General features: G+C 38.8%; 1 protein-coding gene across 3 annotated transcripts in view; it reads left to right on the plus strand.

The window, feature by feature from the left end:
* Positions 1 to 21,917, plus strand: part of LOC117229465 (uncharacterized) — a 100,581-nt gene that overhangs the window by 56,026 nt on the left and 22,638 nt on the right. For 2 of the 3 annotated variants that reach the window (XM_033485949.2, XM_033485950.2), the window contains 2 exons: positions 12,129 to 12,254; positions 20,871 to 21,098. In XM_033485949.2, coding sequence (XP_033341840.2) covers positions 12,129 to 12,254; positions 20,871 to 21,098 — 354 coding nt within the window. The remainder of the gene's footprint in view (positions 1 to 12,128; positions 12,255 to 20,870; positions 21,099 to 21,917) is intronic. The other variant, XM_033485951.2, reaches the window with a different exon arrangement.

Here is a 21,917-nt window from a genome sequence, read left to right on the forward strand (position 1 = left end):
AGTAACCAATTACGGTGCCTTTAGTTTATTCTCATGCATAATTAACTATATTTATTGATTAAGACGTATTAAATTCTTTTGTTTGTTAATTGAACATGTAAAGGACGGAAGTTTGTAAAATATCATAAAGATAAATCCACTTTTTGTGCACAGTTATTTAGGCTCAGTATTCAGGGGGGAGCACAGTAACTGGAGCACAGTATTCAGGGAGGGAGTACAGTGATCAGAGAGGGAGCACAGTAACTGATTTTTGTAGATCACAGGCACACAGTAACTGGTAACACAGTAACTCCTACTATTCAAAGAAAATTTTATGTTCTATTGTATTTTATGTGGGAAAATTTATATCTAATTATCTAATTTATATATAATTTACCTTTAGATTCTTAAGGAATGTCAATGAAATTGTTAAGGTTGTTTTTAGTAGCGATAACTCCCGAGGTCCGCCACCAGGGCACAGTAATTGGCTCCTCTACCCTACGCGCGCACGAACTCAGAGGATTCATTACTGAAATTATGTTTGGCTTATTGTCGGACCTAGCAACCACCGATGTTTCGGTGGACCGTAAGAGAAATTAGAAAAATTCTGGCCAGTAATTTCCTCGCGGTTCCGCGGGAAACGAATCCAAACGAAATTTAATTTCGAGCAGGTTCTCTGTAAATCTCTTGGACGTCGGGACCATTAATTCTTTCGAGCCCGGAACATTATCGTATGTCATTCTATAGTCACGCCTATAGTCATTCTACAGTTAGAATCTGACGGAAACTTTTTTGGCTCGAGTTTGAACACCTCTCCGTCCGGATCCCCTAAATCACAAGAGATTTATGTTCGTTTTTAGGGAATATTCTGGGGCTATGTTATTTTTGCAAACAATTTTCAAGGATCCCTTTTTAAAAGAACTGTTCGGCTTTCTGCGTTAGGTTTTGGAACATTCGTTTATGGGGATCTGATATTAAATCTGTCGATCGTTAAAAGTGACTCTAATGCATGTTGCTCTGTAAAAATGACAAAATTGAACTGATTCAAATTTGTCACCATTTTTATTATTAACGTATGTTCAGTTCTAGAAATCCGCTCAATTATTTTCTATGAAAGAATCTTTAGGATTTCAGCAATCAAAATTGCGCGAATTATATTCGGTTTTATAGAGTGCGTTTAACAAAAATGATCTCCATTTTTCTGATTTAATATAAACCTCGCTACGGCCTGAGTCAAAATAGCATGGAACGATCTTGATTATTTACAAAATGGCAGGATTGAAATGAATGGACAGAAAGTATGCAGCATTCGATGTATAATTTAATTACACGTCTGCTTCTCGCGAAATCCATACATCCTAGTTACGAGCCGCCAAGTAATAAGTAATGTTAACCCGTAAATGATTAATTAGATTCTAATTATAGTTATTAAATTTGTCGCGGAGTGCAGTTAACATTTGTACTCTTTAAACGATCTCCATCTTGCTCATTGCAAGAAGCTACGATTAAAGATACATTCGTGGTAACGATTGATACACGATAAAAATAAATCGATACCGCAAAATACCGCGAAAAGAAACATTCGACGAACAGTATTTACTGCAATTGCGTGTTTCATTTATCGGAGTCGTTACAATACAAAAAGAAGATAGAAGATCCGCCGTTTAATATTCACAATGCGAAGTGATCCGTTCGAGTCAAAGTGAAATTTTTCTTTTACGATGCAGAACCTGTGCTTCTATTCGTAACTTTTAACAATGGTACTATTGACAGCGTTATCTGTTCGCATGACACATTGTTAGGTTGTTTAATCGCGATCCGGAACGTTGAATCTCTTTGTGCGATAGAACTTCTCGATGGATCCCGCCGCTCGTCAGAGAATGTTACAGCACAAAGCTATCGTTTATGGGGGCATTGAGTTTCAGTGGAGAGTAGGTTTAAACAATTTCGAGTTCGGGAATAGTCGGTCAGCGTAATTGTAATTTCGGTGCATGTCAAATTCTTGCGCAGAAGCTTCCATTAACGAGCCTCGCTGTAGCGAAACTCGTGCAAGAGGAAAGGAAGGATTTGTGACAAAGGCACTGCGCTACTTCTTACAGCTGATTAATGAGTTTTCCAGTAGAAATACTGAAGCACGTGGCGGCAGGGTAGACGCCCCAATTTCTGTACCTCCGAATTAAAAACGTATATAAAAGAAAAGTTTTATACATAAATTGACGATTTATATATTTTTTTTTATTATATTTAACTACCAACACGCGTAAGATTTAGAGAGAAATATTACATTTTGTATGCATTAGAATGTAGTAAATATTTTTCAATTGATTATTCTTCAAGCATGTCTTGTCAAAAATCTGAAGAAATGCTTGCTGAAGATTTTTGTATAAATTAATTATTATAATGTGATTTACGTACAAAACGCGCATTTAGCACTAACTATGATTAAGTAAACGCCAATTATGCATATTTTTATATGTTTAAAATAATTCCGGAATAAAAAATCAAAATTAAGAATGACTGAAAAATCGAAATATATTTTTAGGGCATTAAATAAAGATTGAGGTACTTGATTACAGGATCAGTAAAGCTGATTTGGAAGAATTGGGACATAGCAAGATTTTCTTGCAAATCAGCGGAACAAAATTGCTGCAACGAAGAAAGTAATTCATTAATTCCATTCAGCCTTCATTCTTCTTACTATAAAACAACATTCGAAGAACTGTTCAGTTCCATATTCAGTTGAAAGTTAACAATTCTTGCTGTATTGGAAGGAGAGTAGAGGCTTTAAGCTTCGAAAACAGGCCACGTCACTACCGTCGTTAGATTCTTTCTCACGAAATCAGGATAGCGAAAATAATCATTCCGTTTGTTTGCTCTCTAATTAGTTCGGATAATCGAGGTTCAACCTGGAAACGGCTTCTTCAGACAGCGTCTCAACTTCTCTATCGAGTACAGTTTAGCAAGTTCCGTAAGTTTCTCTGATCCGGGGAAACGGAGAACCGTAGAAAATGGTCAAAATCTGGATAACTCCATCATCTAGAATCCGGAGTCTAGAATGTTAATAAGACATCTCCTATGGGCCGCGGAGCTCGGGAAACCGTGAAAGTAGATACTCTCGTTTGCCACAAGTGGAACAGAAGAGTTATAAAACATGCGGATGAAATGCAAGCTGCACAAAGCGAAGAACTTGATATACGATCGCATTTTCATTGATGATATCGATATGATCGCGGGATCACTCGAAATCAACGATATCCAATTTCTCGCTCCGTGCATCTTCCACTTCACCCGCATCTTTTATATCCTCCCTGTCATGTTCCCGGTAAATGACTGTTCCTCTACAATCCCTTGCTGTCTGCGGAATTGTTAACAATCGGACTTGTTGACGGAAACCACGAGATCGGCCAAAAGAATCGATTATCATAGAATTTTATGAACTCATAAGTGGATTTTTATGCACGATGGATTTTACGCATTTGTGACAAAAATGAAGACATGGACCAAGTGAAGATGTAGGACGATTTTTATTCTTATAATGTGAATAGTCCAATCATAACAATGACTATGTGGAAAGTTATCGAATAAATTCGTAACAAACATCGCGATCCTCTTCTCTCATTTTTTAAGATTGCAACGACAGCCCGTTCATTAACGATGACTATCTCTCTCATTTATCTGAATTTCCAGATTTCGCGGAGTTCTTTGAATTCGCTGGCTCGTTATTTTTCTGAATCAATAAAAACCAGTTACATTCAGCGCAGTGTAATTGTTCCCGATGGCAAAAGTAGCCAGATACGAATTACATTTCACCCAATTTCTGGGCACAATGGGCGAGGCTCGTAAATTATTCTTTCACAGGGGAACATTGTGGTCCATCGCCTTTATATTTTTAACGGTTTGAAGTTCCATCGGAAGTCTCGAGAATATTCGGGCATTTTTCAGCACCCCCTTTTCCACGAGTCTCATTTCTCGCCATTGTTCTTTTGTCTGAACGCAGCGTTTTAACAGCGAGTTTCACCGGCGTTGTTATAACTCCGGAAAATTGTTACAACGGTTACGTTCCACGAACGTTTCTTACGGCCGACATACCTTTCTCACTTTTACGGAGCGCAGCATTCAGTTTTGCAAGTATCTCATTACCGGTTAACTCGCAGCACATGCCGCGATGATTTTTTATTTTGAATCGCCGCAACGAATGCGGGAGGATTCGCGCGAACACCTGTCTCGCGTACACAACTATTTATATTTGCTTTGAGATGTTCTAATTTTTAGTTTTCTCTCTTTTTCGAAAGAGAGAGAGAGAGAGAGAGAGAGAGAGAGAGAGAGAGAGGCGTGCCAAACGACACGGTTTTTTGTTGGTCAAATTAGACGCCGCAAACGAAAGTCAATTGAAATTTGAAACGTGCTTGTTAGTTAAAAAATGAATGAGCGCCACGCTCAAAGCATTGAAAATTAGAAGCTGGAATAAAAGCTCTTCTGTCAGGTTTTTTCTCTTTATTTTGCAATCATTCGGATTGTATCTAGGAATTTATTAATAATTAAATCTAGACTGCGGTTCTTTGCGGAAAATAAAAATCGCCTGTGTTAATTGCAAGAAACACAAATTGGATGAAATTGTCTTCTCTTTTTAAATAATTTAACATTTAGAAATAACGCGATATTCTTAAATTCTTCGAATCTCTTCTCACACACAGCTAATTATCTTATTAATTAATGAATTCAACACTCAATGTTAGTTTCCTCTTTCTTTCTGACGAAATTTTTTCAGTCGTTTCAAAATGAAACTTATAAATACATTTGTTAAACGTTAGATATCAAATATCTGTGTCTGTTTTGGAATATTCGCTTTCGTTTATTTAGAATGTATGTCCGTAAATCTCGATTTTGAACAATGCCCGAATATAAACTCGTATTTGTGTTTGCCTGAGATTGTACACGGAAGTAACAGAAATTGTTGTGCAGCTCGATGGAATATTAAATGGGATTAAAAACGCACGAGATTTTTTGCTGTAACGAAGTCGTTATAACATTATCGGCGAACGTGACGCTCCGCATCGAAAGTTTATGCCGCGCGTTGAATTTTCCAGCCAGCCAAGCGAACAAATTGCGGAGTCGAACTGATCAAACATATCAATGTGTACGGTCGACTAATTTTGGTGGCCATGTATTTGACATTTGGGAGCGTAATGCATTATGCATATACACGCTATCATATATCCCCTGTTTGAGCGTCAGCATTTAAATTTATTTAGATAGGGAACCACAAGTATGGGCTAATGTAATTGCTGCGCTGTAATTAAACGAATAACCGAAAGCGTTTAATCGATATATTAGGAAATATTAATATTGCACGGAATAGAGTATATGTAGAACGTTGTCCTATCGTGCCCGACACGATTTTCTACTATACATAGATAACTATGTACATACGTATTAAATGAGAAAACAAATTACCAGCAAAAGATTTTATGTGTTTTGCATTATCGTTTCTTCCACGTCTGTAAAACATGTTAAAATCATACAATCGTCTAACTAACGATAACAAAACTCTATTATGAGAACATCTTTTGCAATAAATTTATTATAATAAATTGCTTTCTTTATCTTATTGTACTTTTTACACGGTTTTAAAGAAGTATGCAACGTGCCTTTTCTTGGACACTTAGTTTCTCAATTAATGTTGCACAATTTATTACTTTATTGCAATATGTATAACACACAATAGTATTTGTTAAAAAAACACATAACGATAATACATTATTTAACCCGAAGCTTACCATTTCTATTACGTTTAGTCTGATCAGAAGTTTACCAAAATTACCATTTCTATTACGTTTTCTGAATAATGTTATTCAACCGTTTCTTAATCAGTGTTAATGACTTTACCAACCACGGAGAAAAATAAAAACATAAGGGAATAAAAATCCCTCAATCCCCCAAAGTCTCCGAGCACTATGACATTTCAGCCTTTCAGGAACGTATAAAATAATCGATGAATATTAATTGAATTTTATTTAGCCCTACATCGAAAGAACATAGTTTTCGTCGATCGATTTACCAATGTCTCTCGGAGTTAGCGGGTTCTAGCTTGTCAAAGTCGTGATTTCAACGTAGCCCGTAATGACGAACACGAGAGAAAAGCATAGGGGCGTACGGGAAGGAGATGTATTATGCATACCTGTAGCAGGTAACCGAACAAGGTCATCGAACAAGGTGCACGCTGCCCTTCATAAATCTAATAACGTGCTACAATCGGGGTGCACGACGCCCTGGTGGGCAAATTGCATTAGGGTCTATCGTACATGTATAAACTGGGGGACAAGAGTGTTTCAGTTAACAAATTAATAACTATCATTATCGGTAAAACGATCACTTCGTTCCCGTTATTAAATTTCATTTATTTAGACAGAGATCTTGACGACTAGACTGCGGATCTCCATGGAAAATAAAAATTGCTTAAGTTAATCGTAAGAAACACAAGTTAGTTGAAAATACCTTTCTTCTTCTAATAACGATAATAAGTTGAAACTAACGTAACCATATATCTTCGAATTCTTCTAATGACCTTAGAATTTTATATTTGCATAAAGTTGCATTATAGTTGCATAAAATCCGCAGTCTATTTGATGAATATAGCCAATTAACACTTCGAACGTCACGCCGAAGGGGTATTTTTATTGAATCAAATTGGAATCGAAAACTTAATTAATCTGAGCAAATAATTGTTATCCATGTACGGGCGACACGACAGCAAAAGTGTTAAATATTTAAAAATTCCTCACGCTGAGTGGACCTCCCGAAAATAGCTTAGACACCGTTTTGTGTACAATCGAAAATTCATTTGATTTTTAATCGAATTATATTGTTGTCGAAGGAAGTAGAAACACGAAAATTCCGCTCTCTGAAATGCATCTCTAAAGGTATTCAATTAATTTGCATAGAGCTCGAGGAGAAACGTTAAATTCCTAATGAAGTTCGCACGACTGAATTAATGAAAGCAACATTGATGCAACATTCGCGCGGCAATGGCGAGAAAATATTACTTTTTGAGGGAAGAATTTCAAGTATTCTGGGAACATCTTCCTGCAACAGGATGCTGTAATTGTAGCCTGTCTTTCATAATACATTTTCTCCACGCACCTGCTGTACGGCTAGTGGATCGATGCCCGCCATATGTGCACTCGAGCAGCGGGAAACAGCAGAAAACGTATCGCGGCTGAGAGTCTTCGGATTTTTTCGAAACTTTTACAATGAATAAAAGTATCATATAACACGAGGCAACGCTATACGCGAGAGGGGTGTTATTATACTTTCAAATTACAATCAAATTCTCTTTGTTGCTGGAACACCATTCGTTAATTCCTTCATCATGCCAGCCAATCGCAATCTTTGTGAACAATTTTTCAACCATTCTCTAATAAACTAATCTTTCTCTCTGTAACGTCTGAAAAAATTTGGATCGCTTGACTCAATTATGAAAAAGAATTGCTTCCTTCTAAAAGGTGTACGATTACTTTTCACACCGACTGCGGATTTTTGCGGATTTAATCTTTAAATAAGAAAACTAAATCGATTTTTGTATAAATCCACTTGTAACGCGAGGATCCCTCTAGATCAGGGGTGTCAAACTCGCGGCCCGCGGGCCGCATGCAGCCCGAGATGAACATTTCTGCGGCGAGTCAATATATCCGACGCAAAGTAAAAATCAAATAGAAATGTGAATTCGAAATTTTGAAAGTAGTCTCGGCCAATAAAATGTCTCCCGAAATAGGAAAGATAGTATCAGAGAAGAGATGTCAAGTATCAGGACGTAAACAATAATTTAACTTTACATATGTTTATTACAATGTACTAGTCAAAATAAAAATATTTGTTTCTACGAACATTGATCTTTTTTTGCGGCCCACCTAAAGTTAAGCATTGTTTATTTGGCCCAAGTTAGCTTTTGAGTTTGACACCCCTGCTCTAGATCCTAAAAATGTGAATTCTTCCGCGTTCAACGGCACCGGCACCATTACGACAACCGTATCTGCTTATTTCTTTGTGAACAGCAGCATCCATTGTGTATCCAGCACTAAAATACCTTTTATGCCCCGTATCTCTTTCGTCGGGGATGTACTATTCAGCAACGACAAAAGTAAAGAGAAGTGACGATAATCAAGCCGTATTCTATCGGCCCCCTGGAAAACCAGGGATCCGTGGTGCAGGCGAAAGGGACGTGGTACTTTGACCTTCCATTCTATCCGAGTATCATCGTGCTGCGGATACGTAGCGCGGCGTAGCACAACGCAGACAGCCGCGTATACAACGTCGCGACGGGACGCGCGTCTGCACGTTGTGAAAGCGACGGAAGTCGAGAGCACTCTTGGCGGTCATTGAAAGTGCTCGAGGCAATCGCAATCCGGCCGACCCTTGTACCTCTATTTCGGTCAATTTAGCGTCATCGCGTGGACAATTGATCAGTCGGACGGTGGCATTGCGTCGAAGAATGCGAAATCGTTCAGGAGAAGTCGTTACTCGACGGTATGAAAAAGACCCGATCCCTTTCACCCGGCGCGGCGCGACGCCGGCGATCACTATGGGACAAATGCGATCAGCTTCGGTTCAATGGGTATTCACGATCGTTCTACGTGAATTACGGTACTGCTTCGTTCCAGGACAAGGTCCGATTGCTGGCCGGTCGGCTAGTGTACATGCGGGAAGTTCCGTGCGTTCGTCGCGGATGCGGATTTTCTGCGGCGCGAAGGAACGCGACCGGCGATATTTCGGAGAAAATGTCTGGGACTCTCTCGAAATAGGAAAGAAGAACACGTTGAATTTGTTGTTTAACCCTTTGCACTCGAGTGGCGACTTTGAGGCACCGCTAATATTTGTTATATCAGCTTTTAAAATAATTTTGATATCAACGAAGTTTACATTTGAAAAATTGTTAAGAGCGTAACTGTTGCGCGAGTCCCAAGAGTCAATTTTCATATATGCATAAAATGCATTTTCTCGTATAAAATAGAAATATTGTAAGTTAGAAAAATGATTTTATATTTTCAGTTGAGATAGCTTCGAGTGCAAAGGGTTAAAAGTCGCGCACCGACGTTCGGCCATTTCGTAAGCAAATGATGGTATATTTCTTTGAGAGGTCCACTTTTCTTTTGAGAATGAGTAAAAATAGAATAAAGAGAATTCTAAAAGAAAAGAAAGTAAAAGTGAAGAAAATTCTGGAAGAAGAATAAAATTAAAGAAAACTGTAAGAAAGTATAGAAATAAATACGATGAAATATTAATATATAATTTGTGACATCGTCATTTTTGACAGGCAGTTTGCAATATCCTTACTTGCCTCGATATTAATGATAATTAATGAACCGACCGATTTCTGAGCAATTTCGATCGCAACAATTAATTTCCACACCTAGAGACACTGCAAGGTTGACGAGAACTGTTGACTCTAGTGCAGCCCACTTAGAAACCCTCGATATCTCTTCCTGGAAGCAATTGGCGCGCAACGCTAAGCTACGCGCCAATGAAAGAGCGAAAGAGCTAAAATAATCGGCTTCGATTTCGAGCGAATCTTGTCACCGATCAATTGCAGTTCGATGATCAATTACCCGGCCCGGGGAAGAGCTTCCAATTGATTTCCTTTCGAAACACGTCACGTATAATCCGATATATCGCGGTCGTTCGTTCGGGTATCACGGAGTTTCATTATGGGACGTTAGTAAACCGAGCACGAGACTGATCCGGATCTAAAAATTTTATAAATCGTTAGACCGTAGATAGGACAGATGGGATGGGAGGGACACGGAGGACATTTTGATTCCGTTCGCGTGTTCCGTTGGCATTTAAAGCCGGCCGATGCGATTCTCATGCATAAAGGTGTTACGAGCCGAGGGCTAAGGCGATTGCGCGCGGTCGCTAGCTTCTTTGTTATTTTTCGGTGTTTCTGTAGAACTGTCGCTACTCTAATGCAGTGTTGGTGAAAAGAACAAGACACTCGACATCCAGTTGCATGACATAATGGACAAACCAAAATTTGATCGAGAAACGTCGAATTTAACAGAAATTTGCAACGTCGAAAATTGTATGCGACATTTTCTCTAATTTTTCCTGATCGTAGAACATTTTATATTTAATTTCAAATTTTTTAAATATCTGTGGCCAGACAATTTTAGGATGATCAGGATCTCAGACGTCTCGTCTCTCGGGTGTCTAGAACGTGCTTGATCTTCGAGATAATTTCGAAATAAATGCAATAATAGATATAATAAATATTAATAAATATAATAATCAATACAATAAACCAATTGCATGACATAATGGACAAACCAAAATTTGATCGAGAAACGTCGAATTTAACAGAAATTTGCAACGTCAAAAATTGTATGCAACATTTTCTCTAATTTTTCCTCATCGTAGAACATTTTATATTTAATTTTAAATTTTTTAAATATCTGTGGTCAGACAATGTTAGGTTGATCAGGATCTCAGACATCTCGTCTCTCGGGTGTCTAGAACGTGCTTGATCTTCGAGATAATTTCGAAATAAATGCAATAATAGATATAATAAATATTAATAAATATAATAATCAATACACTAAATATTGATAAATATTGTGTTGCGAACAAACAATTTTTACAATAAAGAATATAAGCTATAATACAACTTAATACAATTATATTTCAGATCTTTCAATTTGAAATGTTGCTCGTTCGACGATCCGATCTCGACTCCTCGATTGTCTATTGGTAACACACTTCCGTGGCAACCCCTATCTTCCATTATTTTTTAAGGAGTTGCTCGCAACAGGGCAGTTTCACATTACAGCGACTTCATCTGGACAAGTCGCCGTAACAATATCATAATAAATGTAATGATAAATATAACAAATATTGCTGCGAATTATTCCATTTCTCTCGCGTCGCGGCATTTTATTTACAACAAAGAATATTAACTATAACACAATTCGATACAATTACCATTCAGATCTTTCAGAAGTGGAACGTTGATCGTTCGACAGTCCGATCTCGACTCTTCGATTGTCCGTTGGTAACACACTTCCGTGGCAACCCCTATCTTCCATTACTTTTTAAGGAGTTGCTCGCAACAGGGCAGTTTCACATTACAGCGACTTGATTCGGACAAGTCGCCGTAACAATATCATAATAAATGTAATGATAAATATAATAAATATTGTTGCGAATTATTCCATTTCTCTCGCGTCGCGGCATTTTATTTACAATAAAGAATATTAACTATAACACAATTCGATACAATTACCATTCAGATCTTTCAGAAGTGGGACGTTGATCGTTCAACAGTCCGATCTCGACTCTTCGATTGTCTATTGGTAACACACTTCCGTGGCAAGCCCTATCTTCCATTATTTTTTAAGGAGTTGCTCGCAACAGGGCAGTTTCACATTACAGCGACTTGATTCGGACAAGCCGCCGTAACAATATCATAATAAATGTAATGATAAATATAATAAATATTGCTGCGAATTATTCCATTTCTCTCGCGTCGCGGCATTTTATTTACAATAAAGAATATTAACTATAACACAATTCGATACAATTACCATTCAGATCTTTCAGAAGTGGAACGTTGATCGTTCGACAGTCCGATCTCGACTCTTCGATTGTCCGTTGGTAACACACTTCCGTGGCAACCCCTATCTTCCATTATTTGTTAACACGTTCCGTGCCGAGCTTTTTTTACTCGAATCTTCACACTTTGATATTTTACTAAAACTTGATGTATTACGTGCAATTATTAATTCTCGTACACATAACAACGTAACAAAAACTTATCAACGCCCATTCTTGCAGTGGAAATTGATTCTTCGGTTCTAAATTTCTTGTAAACAATTTGTTCAGTTCACTAAGTAAACATGCAAGCGTGTACCATGGATGGTACACGTGGCACGGAACGTGTTAAGGAGTAGCTCGCAACAGGGCAGTTTCACATTACAGCGACTTGATTCGGACAAGCCGCCGTAACAATATTAAAACATGTCACAAAAAGTATAAACACAATTAACCGATATCGGTTCGTCAAACGAACGCCTATTCGCCAGATTGATTTTTGTGTCAAACCTCTACCCGTGGAAATGCAGCAATCTCCTAACAAACGGAATTCCGTTTTCTGGCCGTAGATATCAACGAGTGTACGATAGACAACGGCGGCTGCATGGAGGTCTGCGAGAACACGGACGGCGGTTTCTTCTGCGGCTGCGACGGTGACGAAAAAGCCCTGTCATCCGACGGGAAGTCCTGTGTGGGTAAGTTTTCCTTGCCGGGGAACCGTTCTCCTTCAGCCGGCGCCTCAACCCCCTCCGTTTGACACCCAAAGGACCATACATCATACGCGCGTCTGGGAAATGCAATATGCCCGGCCGACGCGAGGGAAATTTCACGACTACATCGTAATAACGTTATCGAGGATGAACCTTTACGTGCGAGCCGTTTTTCCGGATAAACGACGCTCTGGTTTTTTCCTTTAGCCCATCCCTCCGCGGCACCCGTCCCCGATTAATACGCACGCGGCCGAGAGTAATACGTTCTCTTTATTATGCCGCGCTCTCGAGACCGCGATAAATTCGTCCACGTTTCTTCCTACCAGATTAATTAGCCCGCCCCGCCGTGCCGCTCCGGACCCGCGCGCGGCCATCCGATCTCTTATTTTCGAGCCTGGCCTGTTGTTCGTCGAGCCCCGCCGCAATTAGCGTGCGTTTAACACGTATCAGATATTTGCGGAGATCGAAGAATCGGTCGTGTGCTGGATGCAGAATGGATTTCGTTCGTGCGATGATATATAGGGAGTAACGTGAACCTCGAATTTTGTAGACGGCTCTGAGATCATTTGTGTAGCTCGAAATTAGCGAATGTAAAGAGTACATTGACACTTTGCACTATAACGAGTCGGACTCGCGGTGAACATTTCGTACGTAATATACTAAATATTGTACTAGTAATAACTAACTATAAATGTACTATTAATTTCTTGTGAATCGAAATGAAATTTGATTCATTTGTTACCAAAGTTTAGGAATGATAGTGCATCGGAACGGAATAGTATTATTAGTTTAATGATAGTATAATTTTACGTTCGTTGTGTAAGTTATTGTATTTCATTTGAATTTAATCGTTTGCATTTCATTCTATTCTATTTTATTTTATTCTATTTTCTTGTAATTTGCAAGGAAATCGAATATATTGTTTTATTCTATCAGAGAAATTATTAAAACGAAGAAATGCTAATCAACGCAGTCGATAGTGCATAGTTTATAGTGCAAAGGGTTTCGACAATGCATTTAGAATTTAACAAAAAGAAAAATACTGATTTTCTCTGATGTGTGAAGAAAAATTACGATGATTAATAGATTGCGGATCTTTATGGAAGTTCTAAGAAACATAAGTTGGATCAAAATGTCCTTCTTTTTTCAATAATCGATCAAAGTTGAAAATAATGTAAGAGTATCCTAGAATTCTTCTAATGTCTTTACACTTTGTTTTCTGATCTATTCATTGTTGTCAGAAATGCATAAAATTCGCAGTCTAATGCTTAATTTCCTGAATTACGGAGGAGAAACAATAGAACAATATGCATTGAATGAAATTAAACAAATATTTATAAATCAGTATGCGAGTTCAAAGTAACGCTATGTAATTGTAAGCTATAGAGGATTACTATTCAAACACCTTTTAAAATGGAATAATTGTTTAAGAATTGGACCATACAATTTCATTTCTTTTTGTTGAGATGTGACACTGACTAATTCAGTAGACAATAAGTAAAAGAATTGTTGGAAACATTGCAATTTTTTGGAATGACAAAAAAGAATACGAAGTAACGTCTTTGCAACTTTTATATACTAAACGGTTAAATATAGCGAAGGACGTAAAAAACTACGATTTTTGCTATCTTTATTAATCGTTTATATATCAAATTTGAAAAGACATTACTTTTATCTTTATTGTCATTTCTGCCAATCGCAATTTTTTTAAACAATCTTTTTACTCGGTTCTTCGTAAACTAGTCAGTCTAACATCTCAAAAAAATTGCAATCATTTGGTCCAATCTTAATAAATTTATTTCGTTTTAAAGGTCATGTGAATATTATCGTTACTCACTATATAACACTGCAAAATATTAATCGTGCCTTCTGCATATCTTGTTCTTAAACATATCAAGATTTCATGGATGTACAACATACAAATGTTTCTTATTATTCTCGTCTTTTTGAACTCTGTAATAAACATTATATGTACGACATTATTATACGATATTTTCTATGTAAAATTATTTATAGAATTATTTGATGAATATAGAAAAATAAAGGAACAACAGAGCCACGTAATTTGCGCATCTCGAATAACTTACACCACCCCAAGTAACGCATAAATCGTGCGTTCTATGGAGAATTGTCACATACACAAGTTACATTTGACGATATTTCATAAAACGCATCATTTCAAAAGCTATTCGACCTGTTCAAGTTACCTGACTCTCCCGGTATAATTAACACGGCATTTGTTATTCTCCACTACAATTTTGACATATACGATAATCATGTTTCTGTTCTTTTCTCAAATAAATCTATTAATAAATATGAATCGCCGCGTTCGCAATTAGTGAAAATGACCCGGCAACCGTAAGTAAGTCTGGCGGTCAAAGGAACATTTTCCTACGTAAATTGACGCGTCTTAGAGAATATTTCGTGATTTTCTTTATCGAAACAATATTTACGAATCGCAAAGTCGTGTCTCGTTGAAGGTGGCCGCAACCAAAACAATCACGTTCGAATATTCATAATAAAATGTTATGCAAAATAAGTTGTCGGACGAACGCGAGGAGCAACCGAATGAATTCTACGTTGGATAATCGCTGCTCGGTCGATTCCTACGCGATCAGTCATTTGAAAATTAACAGATTACTGACGCCCGACGGAAATTCGCAGTAATACACCGAGCGCAAGTATACACAGTTAATTACTGTGCATTGGAACGTACCGCTGATATAACGTTATGTCGACGTTTTCGAAACGCGAATGCGAATTGGTCGAAGATTACCGAAGATAAATTATACGATCTGTACAGATAACGTTGAAAATAAAGTACTCCGCGGCGTATCGCGTGCATTCAACCGGCTGCAAGAGAGACCAAGAAATCACGATTTATTTAAATCGTACGTCGAGATTTATTTTTGATAACAGCATACACCGCCGCGCCATTAAAACTGGCGTCAGCTGTCAGCAGATTTCATTAAAAGTTCCAAATCTCTGTTCGCCACGTTTTTCCGTTGTGTTTGGCGGAAAGAGCGAGTTTTTAAAGAAGACGTATCTATTAAATGCTCGAGCGCGTGCACCGTAGCGAATATTTCTATTGAATTTCGACGATCCACGGCGGAATAAAAGGTTAACGATTTCTCTGTCGTACGACATCGTCTCGAAGTTATTTCATTTCGACGAAAGTTCCTCGTAGTATTTCAAGTCCGGAATTACAACGGGTATCAAACTGGAACTTTTATTTCGATCGAATGCTGCATAATTTTTTTTTTTTAAAACTCGGAACAGAAGAAACTTTCCGCCATATTGAAAAATTCAGGACGCACTTGGACGACGGACAGCCGGCGGACTGCGAAACGATATAAAACGTGCACGCAACAGAAGTTGATTCCCAAGATGAAATTGTGCTCGAAGCGCGACAGACAAGGGTCGCGCAGCGATCCGATAATACGGGGGAAACCCACGGGACAAGATACAAATTTCTATCGAATTTCCGTTCGAGTAAAACGGCGTGTAAAATTCGGAATTTACATGAAGGCTCACGGTCGGTTTCCAAAAGAAGGAATCACGTTACTTCCATTTTCCGTGGCGGTGTTCAATAGACACGCCCGCGTTGTTAAACCGGCGATCCAATCTGCCTGGCTCCTCGGACGGGCGAGAATTCAGTGCGCAAAAATTTGCCAGATAGCGTAAGTGTGCCAATTCCTGCGCCAGCCCCTGGTTACTGTGCCCTTACAACGATTTTACTTGGATTTAAAAACGTCGCTGAATTATTAGGTGTCGAATTTTTTCAATAAAATTTGATCCGTTATTTTCATGGCCAAATCAAAAACTTAACGTACAAAATGCACAGTAATTGGGTCAACCTTTCATCTGTTTAAGAGTACAGTAGCTCGCTCGAAAACTGTTTTGTCCATTTTGTTAAATACTTTGCGTTCTTTGTATATAAAATATCTAAATTAACGTATAAAATGCACAGTAATTAAAACAATCTTTCATCTCTTTAAGGGCACAGTAGCTCGCTCGAAAACTGTTCTGTCCATTTTGTTAAATATTTTGTGTGTTCTTTGTACATTGAAATCATCAACAAAATTCGTACTTGCATTAAAAATACATCAACGTGCAATTTAACTATTCAATTTGTCGACAACTACTTTCGTCGCTTTAATACTCGCAGTAATTGGCATACTTACCCTGCGATAAAGTCGTTTTGAAATACGCAGCTGCAAGATAACGTCTGGTATTGTGTTCGAACCATTCGCGGCATTATTTCCAGTCCGGCGGCGTCCGCTGTACGAATTTTTGTCGCACGGGTTTACTCTCGTTTGCATAAATCTATCGGGCAATACGAAAGAAGTTCCGCCGTGAAATTTGCATTGTTCAAGAACACGCTAACGATTTACAAGTTTCTCGCGGAATATGGAATCAAGTGACCCAGATTGCGATTGTTTGCACAGTTACCGCCAGCACAAAGAGGACCTCGGCTGTGTGTTCTCACGACGAACCGATAATTGCTGAATTCTATTAAATTATCGAAAGAGATAGTTCCTTGTGCGGGGGTTCAAGGAACGCCGGGCAGAAATACTTTGATGTTATTCGCTCTCCCCGGATTCAATCGGGGAAACCTTAAAATAAAGTCTCCTTTTATAGGGTACAGCGTAAGCTCGGCCTCAATATCGCGGGAAGCCTTTATTTTGTGAATTGCGTTCTGAAAGAGTTACTGATAAAGTCTCTCGAGTTATTGGAAAGCTTCTTTGCACATTCGCCGCGTTTCCAGAATGTTTTGGCAGTCTACGATCGACCGTTCGGCGTCTGTAATAAATGCAGATGATTTCAGGATCTTGTACTTACTGCGAGAAATATTATTATTGAATATCATTTTTAACAGGTTCAACAGTTACGCCGTAAATGGTAAAATTTGAAAATAATGAAAAGATTGAAGGAAACTAGAAACGTTGATGTACATTGATCAAAATTATTTGAGAAAGAAGATAAGTTTAACTTGCCACCAATATTTTGCAATTAATGCAGACGATTTTTATTTTGCATAAATATCCGTGATCTAGTTATAACGTGTTTTGATTAAAATTATTTGAGAAAGAAAATAAGTTTCACGCGGCACCAATACTTTGCAATTGATACAGACGATTCTCATTTTGCATAAATATCCACGACCTAATTACAACATATTGCTACACATACTAGTTGCATATTTTGTCCAACTCCGACGTTTCCGTAATTACTGCAATCGATTTTTAAAATATCATTACCAAGTCGAGTTACCAACTTTGTGCGAGCAAACGTTTCAATTCCTGCTGCAAAATTGTTCAAAGTGATCTTCGTGTTTACACGGCGGACGTTTGCGATACACTTAACGAATACGAAGTTTCTATTTCTTTTTCTTATATTATCGAGATCGTTGACAAAATATCATTCGCGTTTCATCGTTCTCATATTTCTTTTTTCGATTGCGCAACCAATTTCTAACAGCGCGAATGTTTTCGTGAAAACCGGCTAGGTTCTACGATTCTATCAGCTTTTTTTTCAAACGTCTACCGCGGAGTTTGCCAGGATCTATGCTTTTTACCAATTTCCGGTGACATTCTAGTTTGAGGTCCCTGGCCGATACGCTTATTGGAAAAGTATTGACACAGAAGCCGTCTAGAGGCGAATATGAAACGGGAACCGGCGTTTTCCTCCGACTGCTAGCTTGAAATTTTTCTTTGCCGCATGTTTACCGGCCATGCATCGAAATTCTTAATGAAATAACAGCTGCGCGTGTCTTTTTAAGAAACAAAATACGATCTGGTCTACTATTCCACAAAAATTCCAGAAATATTCAAGCAATTCGATACGTCACTTTCGTCATCTTTTTTATTTTCAGCGAACAGACGTCCCCAAGAAATATGCAAATAATTGTTGCAATAGACGTTGCATCAATAAATAAATCTCAAGTCCTATAATACCAGTGATCGGTTTGTAACATAAGTTCATCCCGCTGACAAAAGCTCTAAAAAACCTGGCTCAGTATACAGATTTCAACCTAACAGATCTTGCAACAGTATTTGCGACATTCGTTCTTTTTGCGCATTTCGCGAGAGCAATCGGTTTCATTTATGCGAGAGTCATAATTTGTTCACCGTTCTCGATTTCCAAAAAATCTGACAAAATTCTGGGACACTGATCGAAGCTGCTCGAGTCAAATTGTACTCGAGCAACTCGAGTCAAACTCAGATTGTACACAAAAAAAGGACAATTTAGGAAGCGGAGATACCATTAATCGAGCCTCGCAACTCGTTTTCACAGTTACCAATCGTCAACAGTTATAAAAACGCGAGCTGCAAGGCTCGAATAATCGTGTCTCCTCTTCCCAAATCGTTCACTTTTGTGCACGATCTAATCGTCAATTAGGGAGACATTACTGTATCGCGTAATATTCGCGCAATTCGTTCGGAAAAATCCCCGAGTATCCCACAAAATCGAAACGAGGATGAAGCGGGACGAACTTGGTTAACAATCGACACAGTATCGCAGGATCGCCGGGGATAATACAATGTTGAAACCGTTACCGATATGTCTATCGAACCACCGGCGGAAGTGCTGCTGGTCAATTATGATAGGGAAGCGTATTGGATCGTTCGGGATTAAGGTTACGGACGTTAGAAGATTCTCTTGGGGTAGAGATAGGCGAGGCGAGGCGTTCCAGATTTCGGGGTAATCTCGTCGTAAACTCGCGAAACGGAACACCGGCAACAAGGGGAGAAACTGGACATCGGCGACGCGAGGGCGACGCGGGTCGCATCGATATTTCCGAGCCGATGCATGCTCGCCACGAGTATGGTTCTCACGGATGCGGCACCGGCGCCGTTACGCGCGTCTCCGCGTCGTCGTTAGCATTCGTGATTCATATATTATGCAGATATCGCGGGTAATTCGTGTAAGCATCGGAGCCGACAATGGTGCTCGGTCGCCGTCGCGGATTTCAAATTATGCTCGCGCATATCCGTCGTCGTCCACCGCCGCGTCAGGTTCCGAAGGTAACCGATTAATCGTGACAGAGATTCCCCGTTCCCTCCACAGAACGCTGTATCGCGTTCCCTACCTGTCACCGAAAATCCCAGCTAGTCGTGATCCGATTAAAGGATTTACGAGATCATATCATTAATCGATACCCGGCCAGGCGAGTCCTCCGGCTCGCGAAAACGGTGAATTGATGGAGCTCTGCGATACGGGCTCGCGTCGACGTGCCGCGGCGATCAGTGGATTTCCGATTTTTCCTCCTCTAATACAGTGCTACTGTCCATCTTTCTGCCGACAGTTCTTTTTCAGCGAGCGCGGGCGCGAACGTTCGCACAGGGCACAATGCAGATCGCAACAGAAAAGAACTTTCTCTTTAATCCTGCTGCTTCGCCTCGCCTGTATCTCACGTTCGCATTCCTCCGGGCCAGTGTCAGGGTTCGGGGAAAGATAGATCTTTGAGACGGTAAATAGACTCTATGAAAATAATATTTTGATCGTGTGATGCGGAATTTGGCGAATGAACTGTTTTTCAAATGTACCGGTTGCGTATGAATATTATGTGATCGAATGCAGTGACTCCCATTAATATTCGGACACCTTTTTAAGTGTAATAAGTTTTTTGAAATTAGAATGAACGATTTGAATATTTTTTTAGATGATACTGGGATTGGTATACTAGACGGTGACTAAACTGTTACAATTTTGCTATTACTTGGAATGACAAAATAAAATGAAAGACTCTCGTTTCTCAACTTTTTCATCTGAGCTTATAATGAAAAATTTTAAAAATGCGTTTTGTAGATACTAGTTGACGGAAAGTCAAGTTACAAGCGGAAAAGGATTGCAAAAACTGTAAATTTCTCACACTTATTGATGGAAAGTGTCAAAAATCACGATTTTTACGATCTTTAATTGTTTACAACTCAACCGATTTCGGTGAAATTTTTAACACGCGCATAACTTACCGTGATCTACAGAACACATTTTTTAAATTTTCGTTATAGGCTCATATAAAAAAGTAAAAAATGCGAGTTTTTTAATTTTCTTTTGTCATCCTAAGCAATAGCAAAATCTAAAGAAAGTGTTCTAGTTATGGTCTAGAAGATTGGTCGCTCTGTCATCTAAAAAAAATTCCAGCCGTTTAGTCCAGTTCTAAAAAGGTTATCGCGTTTCGAAAACTGTCCGAACATTAACGGATGTCACTGTATATTTGAAATGCTATTTACATGTGCAACTACTATTTAGTTGCATCAGAGTACCAGCTACTAGAAGACAAAAATATTTGCAATCCATTCACTATTTCAAAAATCTCTTAGTTACATATAAAATTTCAGCTTCGAGAGAACACATGCATATACACATAAGTATCACATACAATACGCTTTCTCACGTGCATTCAAGAAAATATATCCAACAAATACGCCGTGAAATGCGCAGAATAAGAACGCTTGCCTCGGACGTTCGATTTCTGTGTCCCGTCCCTTCGTGAAAATATATGTGTTCGCACAAAGGTCCAGATTCAACTAACTCCAGCCGTGCGTGGACGGACGCGCTGCAAAGGACGTGACTTTTTTTTATTTGTTTTCCCAGATTTAAAGAATGCGTCCTGCCCTCCCCTGAATCCAGAGGGTCGAGGGTATTTAATGTGTTCTCGTTCGGCAACACCAATGTCGCGGCGAGGTAGACGAAGGGCGTCCAATCGTCCCGGTACCAAGTGTTTCTTGAAGTGTCCCTACGGGTATCAGCTTCACGGAGAATACGAATTAACTTGCCGGTCAGACGGCACATGGAACGGTCCGAAACACGGCGAGTGCGTCAGTGAGTAGCATCATCGTTGGCGAATCATTTCATGCCGATCGCGACGTCGTCATGCGAACTCTGTATCACTTCGTTAACCCGAGAAAGATAACCTACGTCGCAGAGGCGCCTGCGAAGACTGTTGATTTTTGTTAATTTTTCATAGAGGTCTAGTGATTTAAGTTTAAAATTACTTAAAATATAAAAAAATATAATATAAATGCATTTTATTTTTACAATAATGCCAAACCTTTAAAATGACTAGATTAACTTAAATAAATATCCATTGTTAGTATAAAATTGACGCCTTAGAAAAGCATGCGCCTCTGAAGCGTATGGTTATCTTTTACGTACGTTGTCATATGGTTATCTTTCTAGGGTTAAACATCACGCCAAAATTCGAGCTACGGTAATTTCTCCCGAATTCGCGTTCAGATTGCGCGCAAAAATGGACAATTTGGGAGGAGCAGATACGATTGTTCGAACCTCGCGGCTCGTTTTTATAGTTACCGATTGTCGACAATTATGAAAACGAGACGCAAGGCTCTTCCCAAATTGTATATTTTTGCGCGCAATCTGGGTGTCAATTAGGGAGAGATTTTTGTATTTCGCGAAGCATGATCGAAACTCGACAATTTTACGCATCGTTCGAATTAATTGAAATTCTCCGGGAAGATAATCGTTTTTTATATAACGTCGATCTATCGAAATTGCTGGTGTCTCAAATCAATTGATATTATTTCATTCTGAAAATAACATAATCGAAAATAGCGGTTCGAAAGTAATTACTTCAAACAGTTGTTTCCGTTTCAAATGTAACTTGCATCGGATCCGGTACTA

The sequence above is a fragment of the Megalopta genalis genome, chromosome 3 (assembly GCF_051020955.1).
Source record: "Megalopta genalis isolate 19385.01 chromosome 3, iyMegGena1_principal, whole genome shotgun sequence".
NCBI lineage: Eukaryota > Metazoa > Arthropoda > Insecta > Hymenoptera > Halictidae > Megalopta > Megalopta genalis.